We start from the raw sequence: 18,274 nt of genomic DNA, 5'->3' as shown, positions 1-18,274 counted from the left end.
AGCTTTGGGAAGGAGGGTGGGCCAGTCTTTATCATCCCCATTTGGTGGATTTGAAAGCTCAGGTTCAGGGCATTCTTAGCCAAGGTCAAATAGCCAGCCTGTGGGCAGAACTGAAATTTCAAATGCAAGGCCTCTGATCCATTTGGATTGAGGATCAGCGAGAAGGCAACTGAGAAATGATCTAGTCTACTCCCCTCATTTTATAGAATGAGGTACAGGGTGATTAAGTGGTTTTCTAGAATCATAGAATCATTTAGAATCATAGAATCATTTGAGCTGGCAAGGGCCTTAGGGATTATTTAGACCTTTCCTTCAATTTACAGATGAAGAAATTGAGGAACAGAGTGGTAAATTCAGTTTTCTTTTTATTATGCTGAGCTGCCACATTAAAAAAAAAAAAACTTTTCTGCTTCCCAGTCTGCTTGGCTTGATTTACTTGCTGATCCCCAAACAATGCTTCCTCTGAGGGATCTGGAGAATTGGGCATCCTAGGATTTGATCTGGAGCCAGCCTTTATTTTACAGAAGAGGAAACTGAGGTTACGAGAGGCTGGAAGGGCTTGTGGCAGGTTCGGCCTAATCGCCATAATTTTGGAGGGTAGCTTTCTCATCCTGTTCTATTTTCAGGCTCACAGGGTTTTCTGTTGGGTTGTTAAGGATCGTTCAAGGAATCTCTCCTAATTAGACATTAAGCCCGAGAGCCTTGAGGCAGCTCAGGCCTGGCATATGGGAAGCCTGCTCACAGGACTTTAAGTGGATGAGAGAGAAGGCCTCATCAATTTTAATCCATGCACTATATTTACACGATGGAGAAACACCGGTTTCCAGCAGGTCCCTGGAGGGCCAGGGCCAGGGGCGAGTGTTCATACTGATATCGATAGACTTGGGGGAGGAGTGGATGCCTTCTTCTTATCAGCCTTCCCAGGGCTTTTAAAACTCAGCTTTGCTGAGCTCTGCAAGCACTTTTATTATTGATGGTCTTCTTCACAGCTTTTTACTGTCATTTTACTGATGAGGAAACTGAGATCCAGGGTCCTAAATGATGTTCCTAGGGCTTCAGAATTCTTCTCCTGGGCACGTTCCACACTAAATCTCCAGTGATTGCCCAAATTGAGGATAGGCAAAGATTTGCCAAAATTCCATCCAACCACCATTTGTTGGACCTGTCTTTCTCTCAAGGTTCCTGGTAGATTTATATTGCCATATTTTGTTTTACATTGTCCATACTTCCCGTGATTCCTTTCCCTTTCTCTTCCATTAGAACAAATCTTTTTTTTAAGAGGAAGAAGAGAAAAAAATTCAGTAAAACTAATTAACACATTGAGAACCATCTGTCTTTATATGCAACATTATATTCTCCTGGACCCCTACTTCTTCAAGGAAAGGGGAAGGGTGATGAGTTCTTGCTCTTTTTTGGGGCCAAGTTTGGTCAATATATTTCTACTTCATTAAATTTGGATTGTTTTGTGCTGGTCATGGTGGTGATTACTTCCACCAATTATGTTATTGTAATTATTTCATTCATTTATTGTTTTCCTGGCTCTGCTGACTTCACTTTTGCATCTTTTTTATGCTTTTCTAGATTCATCATATTGGTCATTCTTACAGTGTAGGAATATTCTATTGCATTCATGGACCATATAGTTTGTTGTCATTCTCTGATCTTTGCTATTGTAGAAAATGGTGCTAGGGATATTTTTGTATTTAGGAAGCCTTTCTTTTTGTCGGTGACCTCCTTGGGGTACATGTCTACTAGTAGGATCTTGGAGTCAAAGGGGATGGACATTTTAATTAATTGATTTGCTTTTTCCTAGAATAGTTTTTCCCAATCCAGGGTTTCACCAACAATACAAGAGTGTGCCTAGCTTTACCCAACCCCACCATCAGAGATACATGTTTTCTGGAGGGAAGTGAAACCTGAGGCTTGCTTTGCATTTCTCCTATTTGTGATTTGGAGCATTCTGCCATTGGAACTGTTTGTTCCTATTCATTGGCCTCATCTCTTTTGGGGAATGACCTTTGGTCTTTTATATTTTTCTTAGTTTGTATATTTTTGAAGATAAGATCTTTATCAGAGATATTTGGTAAAAAGATCTTCCCCCAGTTGATGGCTTCACTTATGCCAGATGTCTTCCTTTTATTTGTATAAAAACTTTCCAACTTCATGTAAACAAAATTATCTGTTTAATCTTTCATAATTACCTCTATCCTTTTTTTGTTAGGAATTCATCCTCAACCCCATGGCTATGAGAAGTACACAAAATAGGATTTCTGTGTGACCCTGGGCAAATCGCTTTTGGGGCTTCAGTTTCCTTCTCTATAAAATGAGGGCCTTGGATTCAACTCTCTATAAGATGCCCTCCAGCCCTCAATTCTTTGTTTCTGTAAAACACCAAATAGCAGAGCGAGTGAGCTGTTGACTTGGTGAGAGCCTTGCTAAGAGTCATAGGTGCAGAGAGACCAGCTGTCTGGCCTGTGGAACTAGACCTTGACTCTGTCCACTAGGCCCAGGCTTTGAGCGCTGACAGCTTGGTTTGTCGGGGCTGCCTCCCCCAGCCTGGTGGCTTTCCCACACACACACACGCCCCACTGAGAGCATATGAGTTTTCTCTTGTTTCCTCGGAGGTTGCAGACACTTGGCACACCTCCCAGACTGTGCCCCCAGACTTCGTGGAAGCACCTACTGCCTCAGAAGACATCCAAGGCCAGAAAGTATTGCCAGGTGAGGCCTCTCTCCTGTGATTCAGCAGGCTCCTTGTTGAAGATGAGGCCGGTGTCCTGGCCTGCCCTAGGCCTCCTGGGCTGGGATACAGAAGCCAAGAGATCTGATTCCAAGGGCAGCCAAGGCCGAGGACAGTCACTGGATCTGTTCACTTATCTCCTACATAGAGATGAGGAAAACAGGCTTGGCCTTGGGGGAGGGGGGGAGGAAGGCCTGGGTTTAGATGGACTCTGAAAAGCAGTTCTGTTCACCGGCCAGACCCAGGCCTTGCTGTGATAATGGAGTCACATTTATCCAGGTCACAGCAGGTGCTAAATAAATGCTAGTAGATGGCCAGAAGATAAACTCCTGATTCCTTCTAACTACACTCCTATGCAGAGGGGCCTCTATCTAAGAAACTGCCAAGCTTTCTCCCTCTGGGTGCCCAGGGAGGCTCGTGGGCCGCTTTGGTGTCTGGGGAGGTCACTGGGCTCAGATCCAGGGGCCTGTCACTTTCCCCGGAGTCCTTGCCCCTGCCACTCACCAGCTGCGGAGTTCCAGAGAATGGCCTAATCTTTAGGAATCTCAGGGAACTCTCAGAGACGGTGCTACTCAGTTACTGCCAGCTGGGATCTGGGTCAGCTCATGTTGGTGGATAATTTCCACAGGGATTGGGGGGGGTGTTTCTGGACTTCAGGGGCAGGACTTGGGTCCACAGGGCAGTGGGAAGGAGAATTGGCAAAGAGGCAGATTTTGGCTTAGTAGAGCATGTGATCAATCCAAAAATGGAAATGGCTAGTGCAGAGGTAGTGAGCTTCCTGTCACTGAGGTCTTTGAGAAGAAGCAGGTTGACCATCAGTCAGAATATTGTCATCAAGGTACTGTGATTGGGGGAGTTCTTCCAATCCACTTCCGTGGCTCCAGGACTCTGGTGGACCAACTTGATTTCAGGCACTGTCGTGTGAACCCAGTCACCCAAGCAGGCCCTTGGGCTCTTGCTTCTTGTCAATAGAGACCTCAGGGTGCTCAGCAATCTGCCATTCAGATTAGGGAGACTCATCACAGCCCTGAGAGTGGCATTAGGTGGGAGGGCGGGGTTGTGGAGTCAAACACTCCTGCTCTTCTCCCTCTCTCTCTTTCCCTTAGCTCTCTGCATCCACTTAGTCTTCGCCATTCTGTTTGCAAAGTTGACTCTGGCCAAGTTCTTGTCTTTGGTCTTTTCTTTTGTCTTTTCTTCTGCCCTCCATTTTAACATCAGCAGCTGGAATCAGTTTTGTAGAGTCCTGAATGATTAAGGCATGCCCCCCCCATCCTGGGCACCCAGCTGAGCCCTCTGTGACTGGTATCTCCAGGTGCTGCCATTCAGGCCATGGCATAGGATGTGTGACAGAACAGTCCATGAATGACCTGAAGCCAGAAGCAGCTCAGCTTGTTTTTATGCTGCATTTTAGAGAAGGCAGGACTTCTGGAAATCTCTGGTACAACTCCTTCAGTTTACAGAAAGGAAAATTGAAGCCTGGGTAGCTTGGGGAATGAGTCCTCCCTCCAGGCTCACACAGGGAGATAGAATTCTAGATAAAAATAACTCAGGAACCTTCTTTCAGTAGCCCTGGCCTAAGCTTTTATTTATTAGTGTCCAAAAGCAGAGGAGCTATGACAAGAGGGAGTGAGGTCCCCATCGATGCAGATCTTTGAAGAGAAGGTGGATTACTCAGTTGGGTATGTTTTAGAGAGGACTTCGACTCAGATGTGGGTTGGACTTGGTACTTCTGAGGTCTCTTGCAGCTCAGATTTGGGGATACCAAACTTGAGATACTGAGCTTATTTGGCTAAGGGAACATAAATGGGGGGGCAGGAGAAGAAAGGGGGAGAGAGAGAGAGACAGAGAGAGAAAGCGAAAGAAGAAGAAAGAAGGGAAGCCTTGTGAGGCAGAGGATCAAAGAGCTTGAAGTTTGAATCCAGAGGGTGTGGGTTGAGTCCTGGCTCTGCTATTTTTTTATCTTTGTAACTTTAGAGGAGTCCATTTCCTGACTTCACTTGCCTCCCTTGGAAAAGGTGAGACTTGGCCCCAATGAACTCTAAGGTCCAGTCCAGTTCTAGCAGGGATCTTCCTAGTGCTCTGCTGTGGTGAATGTTGAATCTGGAGGGGCCTCAAAACAGGGAATGGCAGAATGAGAACTTGGAAGCATCCCATTCTATCCCGTGTCTAGCAGATTGCCCTATCATTCCCCTTCCATCTTTTATTTTTAATCTCTCCCTTTCTATTGACTCCTTCCCTACAAACATCAATAATAAATAAATATTTAAGCACCCATTAGATACTGTCCTAAGATGTGTCTATGTCTCTGCCATCCTCAAAAAACCTCATTTGATTCTTCCATCCCTGTCCTCTGGCTTTTCTGCCCTTTGTAGCTGAACTACAATCAATGCCTCCACTTACTTTCCTCTCATTTCCTTCTTAACCCCTTACAATCTGGCGTGCAACCTCATTATGCCATCCAAACTGTTCTTTCCAAATAAATCAATGATCTTTTAGCTGCCAAATCCAAAGGTCTTTTCTCAAATTGTGTTCTCCTTAATATCTCTTTTAGTCTTTGATCAATACTAGTTGATCACCCTCTTTTTTTTTTTTTTTTTTTTTTTTTTTTTTAGGTTTTTGCAAGGCAAATAGGGTTAAGCAGCATGCCCAAAGCCACACAGCTGGGCCATTATTAAGTGTCTGATGCTGGATTTGAACTCAGGTACTCCTGACTCCAGGGCTGGTTCTCTATCCACCGTGCCACCTAGCTGCACCAATCACCCTCTTCTTATTACTTTCTTCTCTCTAAGTTTTCAGCATACCCCTCTCCTGGTTCTCCCACCACCTCTCTTATGTCTCTCTCCTTTACTGAATCCTCCTTTAGAACATCCTCCCTGCCCACCCTCCCTTTGTTCTTTTACCCCTAGATTACTTCACTTAGTGATCTCATCTGCTTCCTTAGATTTGAAGGTCAGCTATGTAAGGAATGTGGGGGTGGGGGTGTTTGGTTTCCACAAGAATGTAAGGGAAGATTGTTAGTTTACATTACAAAGACTAGGGTCTGCCCCCATTCCTACTTATGGGCAAGTATGTGAATATAAGATGATTAGATCAGACCTTCCCCATCTGGTTCCCAGTTGGCCTAGGGTCTTTGTTCTTTGTGCCTGCTCTAGGGAGTTCATGCATAGTACTGTTTACTCCCAGTGCTCATTAGTATGATGACCAAGGTGGGGAAACCACATGGGGTGAATTATCAATTAGAATGAGACCCTGGCCAACCATTGGCACAAAGGGGGAGGAACAAGCCTTTCAAACTGCTTATTAGATTGGAAGTTGTCATAATTTGGGGCCTTCTTTCATTAGGAGAAATGGCCCTTCTTTGCAGAGAAGAATTAAAGCTATTTTAATCACTCTGGACCAAGTATTTATAATTATGAGCCACTGATAATCTCTATGCTGACAATTCTCAAATTTTCCTTTCCTTTCCTGCCCAAGACTCTTCTGCCTTCAGTCTTGCATCTTGAACTGTCCAGTTGTTGGGTTGAGGAGTCATGTCCAACTCTCTGTAGTAAAAGATAGTAGAATGATTTGCCATTTCCTTCTCCAGCTCAGTTTACAGTTGAGGAAACTGAGGCAAACCGGGTGAAGCAACTTGTCCAGAATCACACAATTGGGAAGTGCCAGAAGCCATATTTGAGTTCAGGTCCTTTTTGAGTCTGTCTACTTCACCACTAAGCTGCTGGGATGTTCAGCAGACATCTTCAACTCAGCCTGAGTTTAACTAACCTCTTTACCTTTCCCCCCAAAGCTACCTTCTCTATAACTGTGGATGGTATCCCCACTCTGCTAGCCCCTCAGGCTCCCAGGCTAGAAGTCACCCTGGACTCTCCCCATCTCTCTCCCCATCCGTAGGCAGACTGTTGCCAAGGGCGATGACATCATCTGACAGCTCTTTGTCCATTCCGCCTGGCCTCTGCGCACCTGGTCTGTTTCACCTGGCCAATGTCACCTGTCCATTTTGCCTCGCCAGTATCTCCCGTCTGTTTCACTTCTGTGACCTCTCTCGACCTTCTCCTCTGTGACCTTGCTTTTGATTTTTCATTTTTGCAGGGCAATGGGGTTAAGTGATTTGCTCAAGGTCACACAGCCGGGTCATTATGAAGTGTCTGAGGTCAGATTTGAACTCAGGTCCTCCTGACTCCAGGGCTGGTACTCTATCCACGGTGCCACCTAGCCACCCAGAGGGAGCACTTCTAAACGACCCCAGGTTAACCTCTGCTATACACCCTAGTTGTCTGCCAACTTTTTACCAGCAGATAATTGTCTTGGGATTTACCAAAGATACAGTTGACACCCAAGTAAAGGGTGTGGTGGAAAGAACACTGTTCTTGGAGTCAAGATTCATGGCTCTGTTTTTTACCACCTGAGTGCCCTTGGGTCCGTCACACTCTTCAAGCTTCAGGTTTTTCATCTCTAGCATGGTGCTCTACTGTGGTCCTTGTGCCCTTGCAGGGTGAGAGAAGCACCACGTGGGTAGGCACAGCCTCATCTCATCACAGCCCTCTCCATGGATTGGAAAATTGTTGATTCAGGGAGGCTAGGCTGGACCCATTTCCCTCCCTCTTGCAAGGATGTGTCCTGATTCTTGACTGGCAGAATCCTCAAGTCGACCTGGGAGAGCTGTACAAAGTGAAGTTTCTGAACTTTTCAGCGTGTGCTGGTGTGGGCTTGAGGGCCCTGCATAGCCTTCCCTAGAAACATGCTTGGATCTAGAATGAAGGACGATTTGCTGCTGGAATAGTAAAAAAGATGGTGCTAAAAGAACTGGGCTGGGTGCCCACCTCACTTCCTCCTTGCTCCAGCCCAACCTCCACATGGCTGCCTGCTGGTTCCTCCTGAAGCCCAGCTCCAACCTTCCTTCAGAATCCTCTAAACTCCCCAACACATCTGCTGAGAGCTTTTCCTTTCAATCTTACTTGCTCAGTACCCTCATTCACACATAGGATAGAGTCTTAACTGATCTATTTATTGTCCCTTATAGTTGATGCTGCATCTCCTGCTTATGAGTCTTTGCCCAAGCTGTCCTCCTCCATAGACCTTCCCTCAAGCATCACCTCTGGCTCAGTTACCTCACTTGAACTTCACATAGTTTTCTCTCTGCTTATATGCAGACTTGTTGTTCCCCATATCCTAGAGATGCTCCTTAAATGCATGCAATGGAGACCTAGCACCTGGGTTCAAATCAAAGCTGTTACTTATTAGCTGTGGGTTGATTCCACCCCCAGCCCCCAGTCTTATTTCCATTACCTGTAAAATGAAGTGGTTAGAGCAGATGACCTTTCCATCTCTAAACCCTATGATATTATAATTGGGTCAGTATGGGAAGTGATCCAGCAGCTACCCACTCATCTTTTTGCTCTTCCTGCTTAATTACTCACCAGAGAAGGATTCCATTTCCTGATTCCATTCTATGACTCTCAGGCCATGGGAGGGCAAATGATTTATTCAAAAATCATACATATCCAAAATGGCAGAGCTTGGATCAGAACTCAAGACCTGTCCCCAAATCACATTCTTTCTCTGATATCAGACTGTATTTGTCAGTGTTGTGTGGAAATCTCTTGTAAATCATGCTTCAAGCCTTTCTATACAGTCAGAGTCTCCTAGGTAATAGAATTGAGAAAGAGGATCCTGAGTCTCTGATATAATTGCCCATTAACATAGAAATTCAAACTATTTTGATTTAGAGGTTTTTTTGAGTTTCTTCATTTAAAACAACTTGAAAAAACAGCAACAACAAAACCTCATCAATTTTTTCCTTATTGCATCTGAAGTGCCAGGAAAACAGCTTGTTGTTTGAAATTGGGAACCCTTCTTATTGAAAGATTGTTTACATGATGAATTTGCTCAGTCCATTGGGGTAGGGAGTGCAGAGGTCACCTGAGGCTGAGCTCCCATCCCTCAGCACATGCCAAGCTGACCTCTTCATCTCCCTGTCCTAGGTCCATGCCTTTCCCTCCCACCCCCATCAGTCACTATTTCCACCATTCCCTAAGTCTCACCAAGGCTTATTATCACACCTTTGAAATGTTTTTCCTTCCTTTGTCACCTTCCTAGCCTCATCCAAAAGACTCCTCACAGTTCTGGTTTACAATCTATCCTTTACGTTGTTAACAGAATAAATTTTCTTACGAGTATATTTAGTCATCAATAAATCCACAAGTATTTTGGGGGTCCATGCTACTGCACTCTGGCCCAAGGAACTTTCATTCTCTCAAAGGAGAGAGAAGGTCCACAGACAAGAACAGCAAAAGTACGTAGTCCTCTCTGTGGGAGCTACTGAGATTTGTCCATCTCACCCAATAGCAGTTTGATCCCAATGGAACCAGCTACCTGGATGTGCACAGTCAAGAAATGGTCATGGACATAGCTTCCTGAGCTCTTTGGCTTTCTCCTCCTCACCCCCCACTCCCACCCCCAGGGCCTCATTGCTCTGCCCAGACTCAGGGATTTATATGTTCTATAAGCATCTGTTGAATGAACTCAGGCTTGTTCATTGGTCAGCTCTTCCCCCCATCTTCCTCCAGATTTTTGGGTCGTGACTTGTATGTGTCATATGCTTATTTATGTGTTTATTTTTTTGTTTTGGGTGTCTTCTGGGCCTAACCCAGCTGCTAGAATATATATATATAGTAGGCACTCAGTATTTGTTTGTTGGATTCACTTGAATCTCAATTGGTTATTTCATAATAAGATCTCTACTTGAGTGAATAAAGGAGGTCCCTTGGAGGCCACAGTCACGGATGTTAGCTAACTGCGTCCCCTTCCCCCATCATCATTTTCCTCCTCTGTAAAGTAAGGCTCCTAGACACTGCCAGCCTTCCAGAGCTGTTGCGAGGGCCAGGCTTTGTGAGCCTCCACCCTGATTTTTGGCCCAAGTTGTGGAATTTTCATTTCCTTTAGGCATTTGGCAATTCTGTCACTCATCTACAGAGAATCCTGCAGCCTCCTGGTCAGCCAGGGAGCTCCCTCTCCCTTCACCAAATTCTAGTTACCAAGATAAGGCCCAGAATCCATGTGGAAGGAGATTTAGGAGCCACCCTTCCCTCTGCCCACTAACCTGTTAGGCTGGTTGAGCCAGGTAGTTCAGGAGGTGGCCCCGTCTTGTTCTTTGACTGTTTTGCTGCCTGGCTCTGGGATGGGCCTGCTGAGAACGCCTTTGATGTTGGATGTCAGGGCCCCAGCAGGCTATGCCCACCCCTCCGCCAGGGTCCGGTCTGGCCTTTGTCCCTCCTTGCTCAATCAACTTGTGTTGACTGACCCCAAGGTATGGCTATTTCCAGCAAGGTTGCCTTAGTTTAATGTTTAAAAGACTGGGCTGTCACCGGGAGACCGGGAGCTGAAGACCTTCTAGGCAGACGTGGAGAGAGAGGATGTGGTGAGTGGAGCTTCATCTGCATCAGTAGGAAAGGACCCCTTAAAGGGATTCTCTCTGAGGCTTTTAAAATTTTTTTGAAATGTTTTCTATTAAGGATCCAGTGGTGTATAGCCTTTCTTTTCTGACCTAGGTTGGGGTTTGTATGTGAGAGAACTTCACTGCCTTGAGGACCCATCACTGCCCTGACTTTGATCCTGCTGTTTCTGGAGCCCACCTGCAGGCTCTGGCAGCAGCATCAGAGGGAAAAAGGAGATGGGCTGTTTCTCTAATGCTTTGTTGGTGTGTCTAAAGGGGAAGTTCAGCCTTGCTGAAAATACTTGAAAAAGTCTGAGCTTGTTTTCCTTCTGTAGTAAGTAGGGACAGTCTAATGGATTTTGTTGACCCAGGAAATAGCACATCTGACAGCTTGTACTGCCCTGCTAAGCAAGAGATCTGGGCTGGTATCCCACTCCTGCCACTTGCTGCATCATTTTACAAGTCACTGGCCCTCTCTGAGTCTCAACTTCCTCATCTGTAAAATGGGGATGATAATATGACTCTCTCTGGCCAATATAAAGAAAGGACCTTTATTTCCCCTTAAAAACATGTTCTAAGTGAAAGGTCTTTGTTGGCTTTGCTTTTTGTCAGGTCATCAGGCAAAGCCTCAGATTTCATTATTTAGAACTCTGTCATGGAAATTGTGGATAGATGTCTGTTAGGTAGCATGGTGCAGTGGAAAGGATGCTGGATTTGGAGCCAAGGGACCTGGGTTCAAACCCCCCCCTTCTGGGGGTCTGATATAGGCTTGCCTCTAAGGTCCAGAGAATATAGGAACCAGCCCTGGAGGGCCTTAGAGATCATCTGTTTTACAGACAATGAAATAGATAGACCAGGCCAAAAGCTTGTTGATGGCCTTCCAAATATTGAAACACTTTAAATCAAGATCTTTACTGTACCAAACTGCTGCTTAGGTGGAGACCTCCAGGGACAGGTGTGGTGGGAGGCCACCTTCTGTTTCAGGATGGCTGCCTCTGGGAGAAGGGAGTGTGGACAATCAAGGCAGGCCAGAGAGAGCGAGAGATGAAAAAGGGAGGGAGAAAGAAGGACAAAGAAAAGGAAGGAGGGAGAGAGAGGAAGAAGAAGGGAAGGAGGGAGAGGAGAGAGAGAGACAGACAGAGAGAGAGAGACAGAGGAGAATGAGAACAAGATCAAGATGGACTGTGCTGTCTGGTCCTGTGAAAGAAGCTTGACCGCAGGGCCCCGGTGCTGCTCGGCCCAGCAGAGGCTTTCTGGATGTGTGTGTTTGTGTGGGTGTTCACCTGCAATTAGAAACAAGAGTTCCTGCTGAAAACCACACCTTCAAATATCATTGGGCGGACAAATGAGGGGAAGAGCCAGGAGGGAGAGCAGAGTCTGGAGTACAGAAGCCTCTGATTTAATTTTCTCTCTGCTGAATCTTGGACTAGAGTGAGCCATGAAGCTAGACAGCTCAGGGGAAATGGAGACTGTGAGAAAAAGACAGGCACCCTAGAGACCGAGCTCTTGCCTGGGTCCTGCTGGAGGCCCCCTCACCCAGAACGGTGACTGCCAGGCAGACATGCAGATAATGGCACAAGAGAAGCCCAGAATGGAGAGGGTAGCCTGGCTGGCCCCAAGTCTCTTGGTCAATGGAGAAGCTGTGTCCATAACAGAGGGGACCATGGCCCCTCTAGGGTGATCCTGTCTGTTCAGGAGCAGGGGCTCTGAAGGGAGAGAAGGGTGGTGGAGAGAGAGAGAGGGGCCATATCCACGGAGAATACCCAAGGAACTGCAGACAAAGGGGGAAAAGAAAGACTGTCAGTCCAGGCAGGAGTTCAGACTCGAGGACCTTGGAGAGCTCCAAGGCCATCTCTCTCCCATACTGAAGGAGGGCCAGGGAACTTCCCCCCAGGCCCAGGCGGAAATGGCAGCCTGGGATTCTGTGGAAGACTTCCTAGTTTTTCTTGTGCCTCAAATGAGATTCCTGTTTAGGAAGCATTCAGTACAGGGTCTGGCCCATAGTCAGCACCGTATAAACGGTAGCTATCATCATTGGTGTGATTATTTTAGCTGGGGCTGTTTTCATCTCCTCTTGTTGGGCAGGAAGACTAAGCAGATCTTGGGGCTTCAGGAGTTGGAAGGTGCTTGGAGGTCATTGAATCCACCCCTCTGAGAGGGATCTGGGAGAAAGACCTGGAACAGAGAACATGGAATGTCAGAACTATGAACCTTAGAACACAAAATGCCAGGGATGAGAGAGACTTTAGAACAGGGGAGGGGCCTCAGAACAGGGAAGGTCAGAGCTGGAGGGACCTGAGAACAGATCTTAGAACATTAAAATTGCTTAGTGTGTTATAAGTGTTTGAGTAAATGAACTCCTATGAAGAATTCCACCAAGGCTTCTTCCTTAGGATTGGTAATGAGTGCTCTGTCTCTGTAGGTCTTTGAGGAGATGCCCTGTGATCACCAGTCAGGATGGCATCCAGGGTATTTTTGTGCAGATCCAGTTTATCCTGGGTGCCCTGTGAGTTCCCTCAGAGAGACTAACTCCAAGGGTCTAGGATTCTATTGTTTCCATCCCCCTGTTTGTACTGTATATGTGTATGTCATGGAAGGAGTTGGCCTCGAAGCTGCAGTGGGAGGCTTGGGGGTTTGCCATGACTCAGGTTCATCACCCCAGAGTCTCAGATCCAGTTTATTGCCAAGTCCTGCCAGTTCTGCCTTCACAGCTCTTGCCTTGGTCCTTTTCTTTCCACCCGCGTAGCTGCTGCTGCCCCAGTTCGGGGACTCTTTGTCCATCCCCTCCCACTTGGACAACTCATGTCTCCTGCCACCAGCCTCTCTTCGCTCTTCCCCATCCTCCTCTTAGCCACTAAAAGTGTCTCTGGCACAAGAGTGAGCCTCTGCCTGCCTCCATTTTCTCATTTATAGAATGGGTAATAGTAGCAGCCCCCACTCCTCCAGTTGTTGTGGGGATCAAATGAGAGCACAATGCAAACCTTCGAGAGCTCGACAAGTGCTGACATTATCTTTACTGTTATTGTTAGCTTTTATTGTCATTTGACACAGAGGGAATGGGAAAGGTGTCATCTGGTCCTAGACTGAATCTCCTGTTGAATAAACCTGGAGTCTCAGAGAGGATTTTGGGTGGAGGCTGAGAAGTGCAGGCTGCCACAGTATGCAGTGCCATGTGATTGTTGTAGGGTGTGTTTGTATTGGTCTGGCTACCCCCCAATCCTTTCCCCCCCCATCTCTGCCCCACTTCCTGCCAGGGTCCTGGGGAAGGAAATGTTGGTGAAAGCTGGGGTTAGATTCAGCTTGCTACCATCTGGCTGGGCCCCGCCTGGTGAGCTTTGCTTCTGGTACTGAACTCCTGGACGCTGGGCAAGATCACATTGTGTGTGCAGAGATGTAGCTGGGCAGGCCCTTTCTCGTTGATCTGCAAAGGGATAACCGAGCCCCTGGGCACAGAATTAGTGATGGGGTCTATAGTAGAGAGGGGGCTATTGAACTATTGGGTCAGGAAGGAGTGGTATGCTCTTAGCACATCATCAGTCTAGAAATGTTGGTTCAGTGAATGAAGGAAGGCCGAAGGGGGCCCAGTCAGGGTGGGGCCACTTGGACTCTTTGCAGATCATGCCAGTGCATGCCCAGGCTGCTTTTGAGGAATGAATCAGGTGGCAGATCCCAGCTGTGATTAGGACAGCAGCCGAACCGCTAGTTCTATCTCAAGAAAATAAGGGGTGGACTTTGGAAGGAAAACTGCTCCTGTGTCAGGACCAACGGTCAATGATGAAAAGGATGATTTCGCTTTCGGGTGTGCCCCATTGGGCACCTGCCAGAAGAGCCTGGGGTCAGGAGCTGGAAAGCACAGGGTCTAGGCTGTCTTTGCCATTCTTCTTGCCTCAGTTTCTCTGAAGCCTCTTTCATCAGGATGCTGGAGGATCTGTGGGTTCTAGTAGAGGAGTTCATGACTTTGAGACTGGATGAGTTGAGTGGGAATTCTGCCTTCTCCCATTCCTCCCTGTGGGACCTTAGGTAAGTTGCTTGCCCCCTCTGGGCCATTTTCCCCTCAACTGTACAATAACTAGGCTGGGTTACAGGGCTGACTGGGAATCCTGACTCTGAGACCATCCTGCCTATGCAACCCGAAGAAAGTCATTTTCCCACAATGGGCCTCCTTTGTTTTCTATTGCTGTAAGACTCAGGACTTAGATTAGGCTGTTTTAAAGGGGGCTGGAATGCCAGAAGCTGGAGGCCAGGGGCTGTGACCAGCCAGAGTGGGAGCAAAGCCTGATAGTTATGGCAGGACCCAAGGGCAGTGGTTGCCCCTTTTGCCTGCCTCAGTCCCTTTTCACAGGTGTCTCCTAAAATATCCCAAAGCAATTAAATTGGATATTATCAACCTGGGGAAAGTCAGGGAGGTTGAAATGTGCTATTTCTTTCAACAAGTTATTGCATTTTAAAAAATTACTTATTTATTTTTAGCATTCATTTCTTTTTGTTATTTTATTTTTTTCCAATTACATAAAAAGATAATTTTGAACATTCATCTTTTTGAAAGCTTTTTGAATTCCACATTTTTCTAACATTCTCTCTTCCTTGCTCCCTCCCCATGGCAGCAAGCAGTCTGATACAGGCTATATACACATAACCATGTTTAACAAATTTCCATAATAGTCATATTGTGAAAGAATTAGAATTAAAAGGGGGGAAAAGCTTGAAAAAGAAAGAAAAAACATAAAAGAAGTTTTAAAAAGTGAACATAGTATGCTTTTCAGCATTCATTTATTAAAAAATTTCACTTCTGAATTCTCTCTCTCCTTCCCAATTTCCCTTATCTATTGCGAAGGCAAGAAATATATCCGTTACACATTTGAAGTCATGCAAAACATGAACTTACTAGCCATGTTGTAAAAAAAGCAAGAAAAATAAAGTGAAAAAGCTGTGCCTTAATCTGCACTCAGGTTCCTCCTGAGGCAGATAGCATATTGCATTGTAAGTCTTTCAGAAATATCCTGGATCATTGTATCGCTGAGTATAGCAAAGTCAGTCACAGCTGATCATTGTGCAGTATTTCTGTTACTCTGTATAGTGTTCTTCTCTTGGTTCTGTTCTCTTCACTTTGTAGCAGTTGATACATATCTCTGCATGTTTGCCTGAAATCAGCCTAGACATCAATTCTTATAGTATAATAGTATTCCCTCACAATCACATACCACAATTTGTTCAGCCATTTCCCAATTAACGGGCATCCCCTCAATTTCTATTTTTTTGCCACCATAAAAAACTGCTGTAAATATTTTTTATGCCTAGAGATCTTTCCTCCTCCCTCCCTCCCCTCCTCCCCTCCTTCTTTCTTTCCTTCCTTCCTTCCTTCCTTCCTTCCTTCCTTCCTTCCTTCCTTCCTTCCTTCCTTCCTTCCTTCCTTCCCTCTCTCTGTCTCTCTGTCTCTGAGCTGTAGACCCAGCAGTGGTATTGTTGGTTCAAAGGGTAGCCATGGTTTTATAGCTCTTTGGGCAAAGTTCCAAACTGTTCTTCAGAATGATTGGGTCAGTTCACAGCTCCACAACAGTGCACAAGTGTCTCATTTTTCTTAAATCCCCTCCAACATGTGTCATTTCCCTTTTAATTTTCCCTTTCCCTGAGGTATTCCTCAGTTATTTTAATTTGCATTTTTCTCATCATTAGGGTCTTAGAGCATTTTTTTCTTTTCTTTCTTTTTCTTTTTCATTTTTCATTTTTTTTTAGTTTTTGCAAGGCAATGGGGTCAAGTGGCTTGCCCAAGGTCATACATCCAGGTCATTATAAAGTGTCTAAGGTCGGATTTGAACTCAGGTACTCCTGACTTCAGGGTCGGTGCTCTATCCACTGCGCCACCTAGCCACCTCCATTTTTTTCATCTAATTAGATAGTTTTGATTTCTTCTGAAATCTGCTAGTTCATATCCTTGGTCTCCTTATCAATTGGGGAATAATGTCTGCAGTTATTTTAAATGGCATTTCTTTTTCTTCTTGCTGGACTTTATTGGCAACATAGAATTAATTGCTGGTGATTTGTGTGAGTTTATTTTATTTCTTGCCAGGTTTGCTGAAATGGTTGATTATTTGCACCAGTTCTGTAATGATAGTTTTGTTTCCTCGTTGCCTGTTCTGATTCCTTCACATTCTTTTTCTTCTTTTATTACTGTAGCTAGTATTTTTAGTACAATATTGAATAATAGTGGTAATAATAGGCTTCCTTGCTTCATCCCTGATCTTATTGGGAAGGCTTTTAGCTCATCTCTAACATGGATAATACTTGCTGATGGTTTTAGATAGATACTATTTTTCATTTTAAGGACAGTTCCATTTATTTTAGGTTTTCTAGTATTTTTTTTTAAATAGGAATAAGTGTTGTAGTCAAGTCCTATCTGCATCTATTGAGATATCATGTGATTTGGGGTTTTTTTGTGATAGATATGATCAATTCTGCTTACAATTTCCCTAATATTGAACCAGCTCTGCATTCCTGCTATAAATCCCAGCTGGGCATAGTGTAGGTAGGATCTTTGTGATATATTACTATAATCTTGCTTGTGTGTTACTTAAAATGTTTGTATCAATATTCATTAGGGACATTGGTCCACAGTTTTCTTTTCTATTTTTGATTTTCCTGCTTTAGGTATCTGTATCATAAAAGGAATTTGGTAGGACTCCGTCTTTGCCTATTTTCCCAAATAGTTTATATAATATTGAAATTAACTATTCTTTAAATGTTTGATGGAATTTACTTATGAATCCATCTTGTCCTGGGAATGTTTGTTAAGGAGCTCATTTATGGCTAGTTCAATTTATTTTTTACAAGGTAGGGTGTTCTATTAGGTGTTCTATTTCTCCTGTTAAGCTATGCATCCATTCCAGTTAGATTATCATATCTATTGGCATATAATTGGGCAGAATAGCTCCTAGTAATTGCTTTAATTTCATCATCATTGGTGAAGCATTCACTCTTTATTTTTCATAGTGGTAATTTAGTTTTCTTTTAAATTAAATTTATTATTTTTATTGTTATATCCTGTTCTCCTGATGATGTTTGACCTTCACTCTCAAAGATCTTGATATCAGGGAGTTCATGACAAGCACATGAATTGAGTGAAGGGGACTCTGCTCAGTCCCCAGTCTCACTTTCTTCTCCAGAACAATCTGAGTCCTGTGACCAGATAGGAATCAGGACGACTGGAGATGGCCTTGGGTGTGAGTCAATCAGGGTTAAGTGACTTGCCCAAGGTCACATAGCTAGTAAGAGTCAAGTGCCTGAGACTGGATTCAAACTCTCATCCTCTTGACTCCAAGACCAGTGTATCTACTGTGCCACCTAGCTGCCTTATCCTGCTTCCAAATTGGATAACATGGATTTCTATACCCAAGTGAGTGTATATGTTATTCCTACTTTGAATCAATTCTGATGAGAGTGGTATTCTAACTTTGCCTGCAGCCTTACCCTCCCCAGCCCCATTTTCCCCCTCCACTGTAAAAGTTCTTCCTACTTTGTCTCTTTTATGTAAGAAAATTTCGTCTTTCCTTTATCTCCTAGGGTATCTTTTTCTTAAACCTAATTTTTTTTAAAGATTATCCCAACATAGTCAACTCACACCCATACCTTCTGTCTATATAGATACTTAATCATCATAAAGTTCTTAGAACTTATAAGTAGCATCTTCTTATATAGGAATGTAAACAGATTAACATATTAAGTCCCTTATGATTTCTCTTTCATATTTACCTTTTTGTTCTCTTGAGTCTTAGGTTTGAATGTCATATTTTCTATTGACTGCTCTTTTTATCAGCTTGAAAATCCTCTATTTCATTAAATATTCATTTTAACTTTTGAAAGATTATACTCAGTTTTGCTGGGTAAGTTATCCTTGGTTGTAATCTTAATTCCTTTGCATTTTGAAACATCATATTCTAAGCCTTCCATTCCCTTAATGTGGAAGCTGCTAAATCTTGTGTGATCCTGGTTGTGGCTCTATGATATTTGAATTGGTTCTTTCTGGTCGCAAGTAATATTTTCTCCTTGACCTGGGATTTCTGGAATTTAGTTATAATATTCCTGAGAATTTTCATTTTGGGATCTCT

General features: G+C 44.5%; 1 protein-coding gene across 4 annotated transcripts in view; it reads left to right on the top strand.

Moving 5' to 3' along the window:
* GRAMD4 (GRAM domain containing 4) overlaps positions 1-18,274 on the top strand; it is a 69,343-nt gene that overhangs the window by 6,760 nt on the left and 44,309 nt on the right. The window contains exon 1 of one of the 4 annotated variants that reach the window (XM_074227270.1): positions 8,043-10,046. The exons of 1 other annotated variant lie outside the window; for it this stretch is intronic. Coding sequence is in view for 2 of the 3 variants with exons in the window: in XM_074227266.1 (XP_074083367.1) it covers positions 14,089-14,192 (104 nt within the window). In the remaining variant the exon portion in view is untranslated. 2 more of the 4 variants (XM_074227268.1, XM_074227266.1) reach the window with 2 other exon arrangements.

The sequence above is a fragment of the Macrotis lagotis genome, chromosome 2 (genome assembly GCF_037893015.1).
Source record: "Macrotis lagotis isolate mMagLag1 chromosome 2, bilby.v1.9.chrom.fasta, whole genome shotgun sequence".
NCBI classification, from domain to species: Eukaryota; Metazoa; Chordata; class Mammalia; order Peramelemorphia; family Peramelidae; genus Macrotis; species Macrotis lagotis.
The sequence above is the reverse complement of the archived record's forward strand: the minus strand, read 5'-3'. Positions and strand labels throughout refer to the sequence as shown.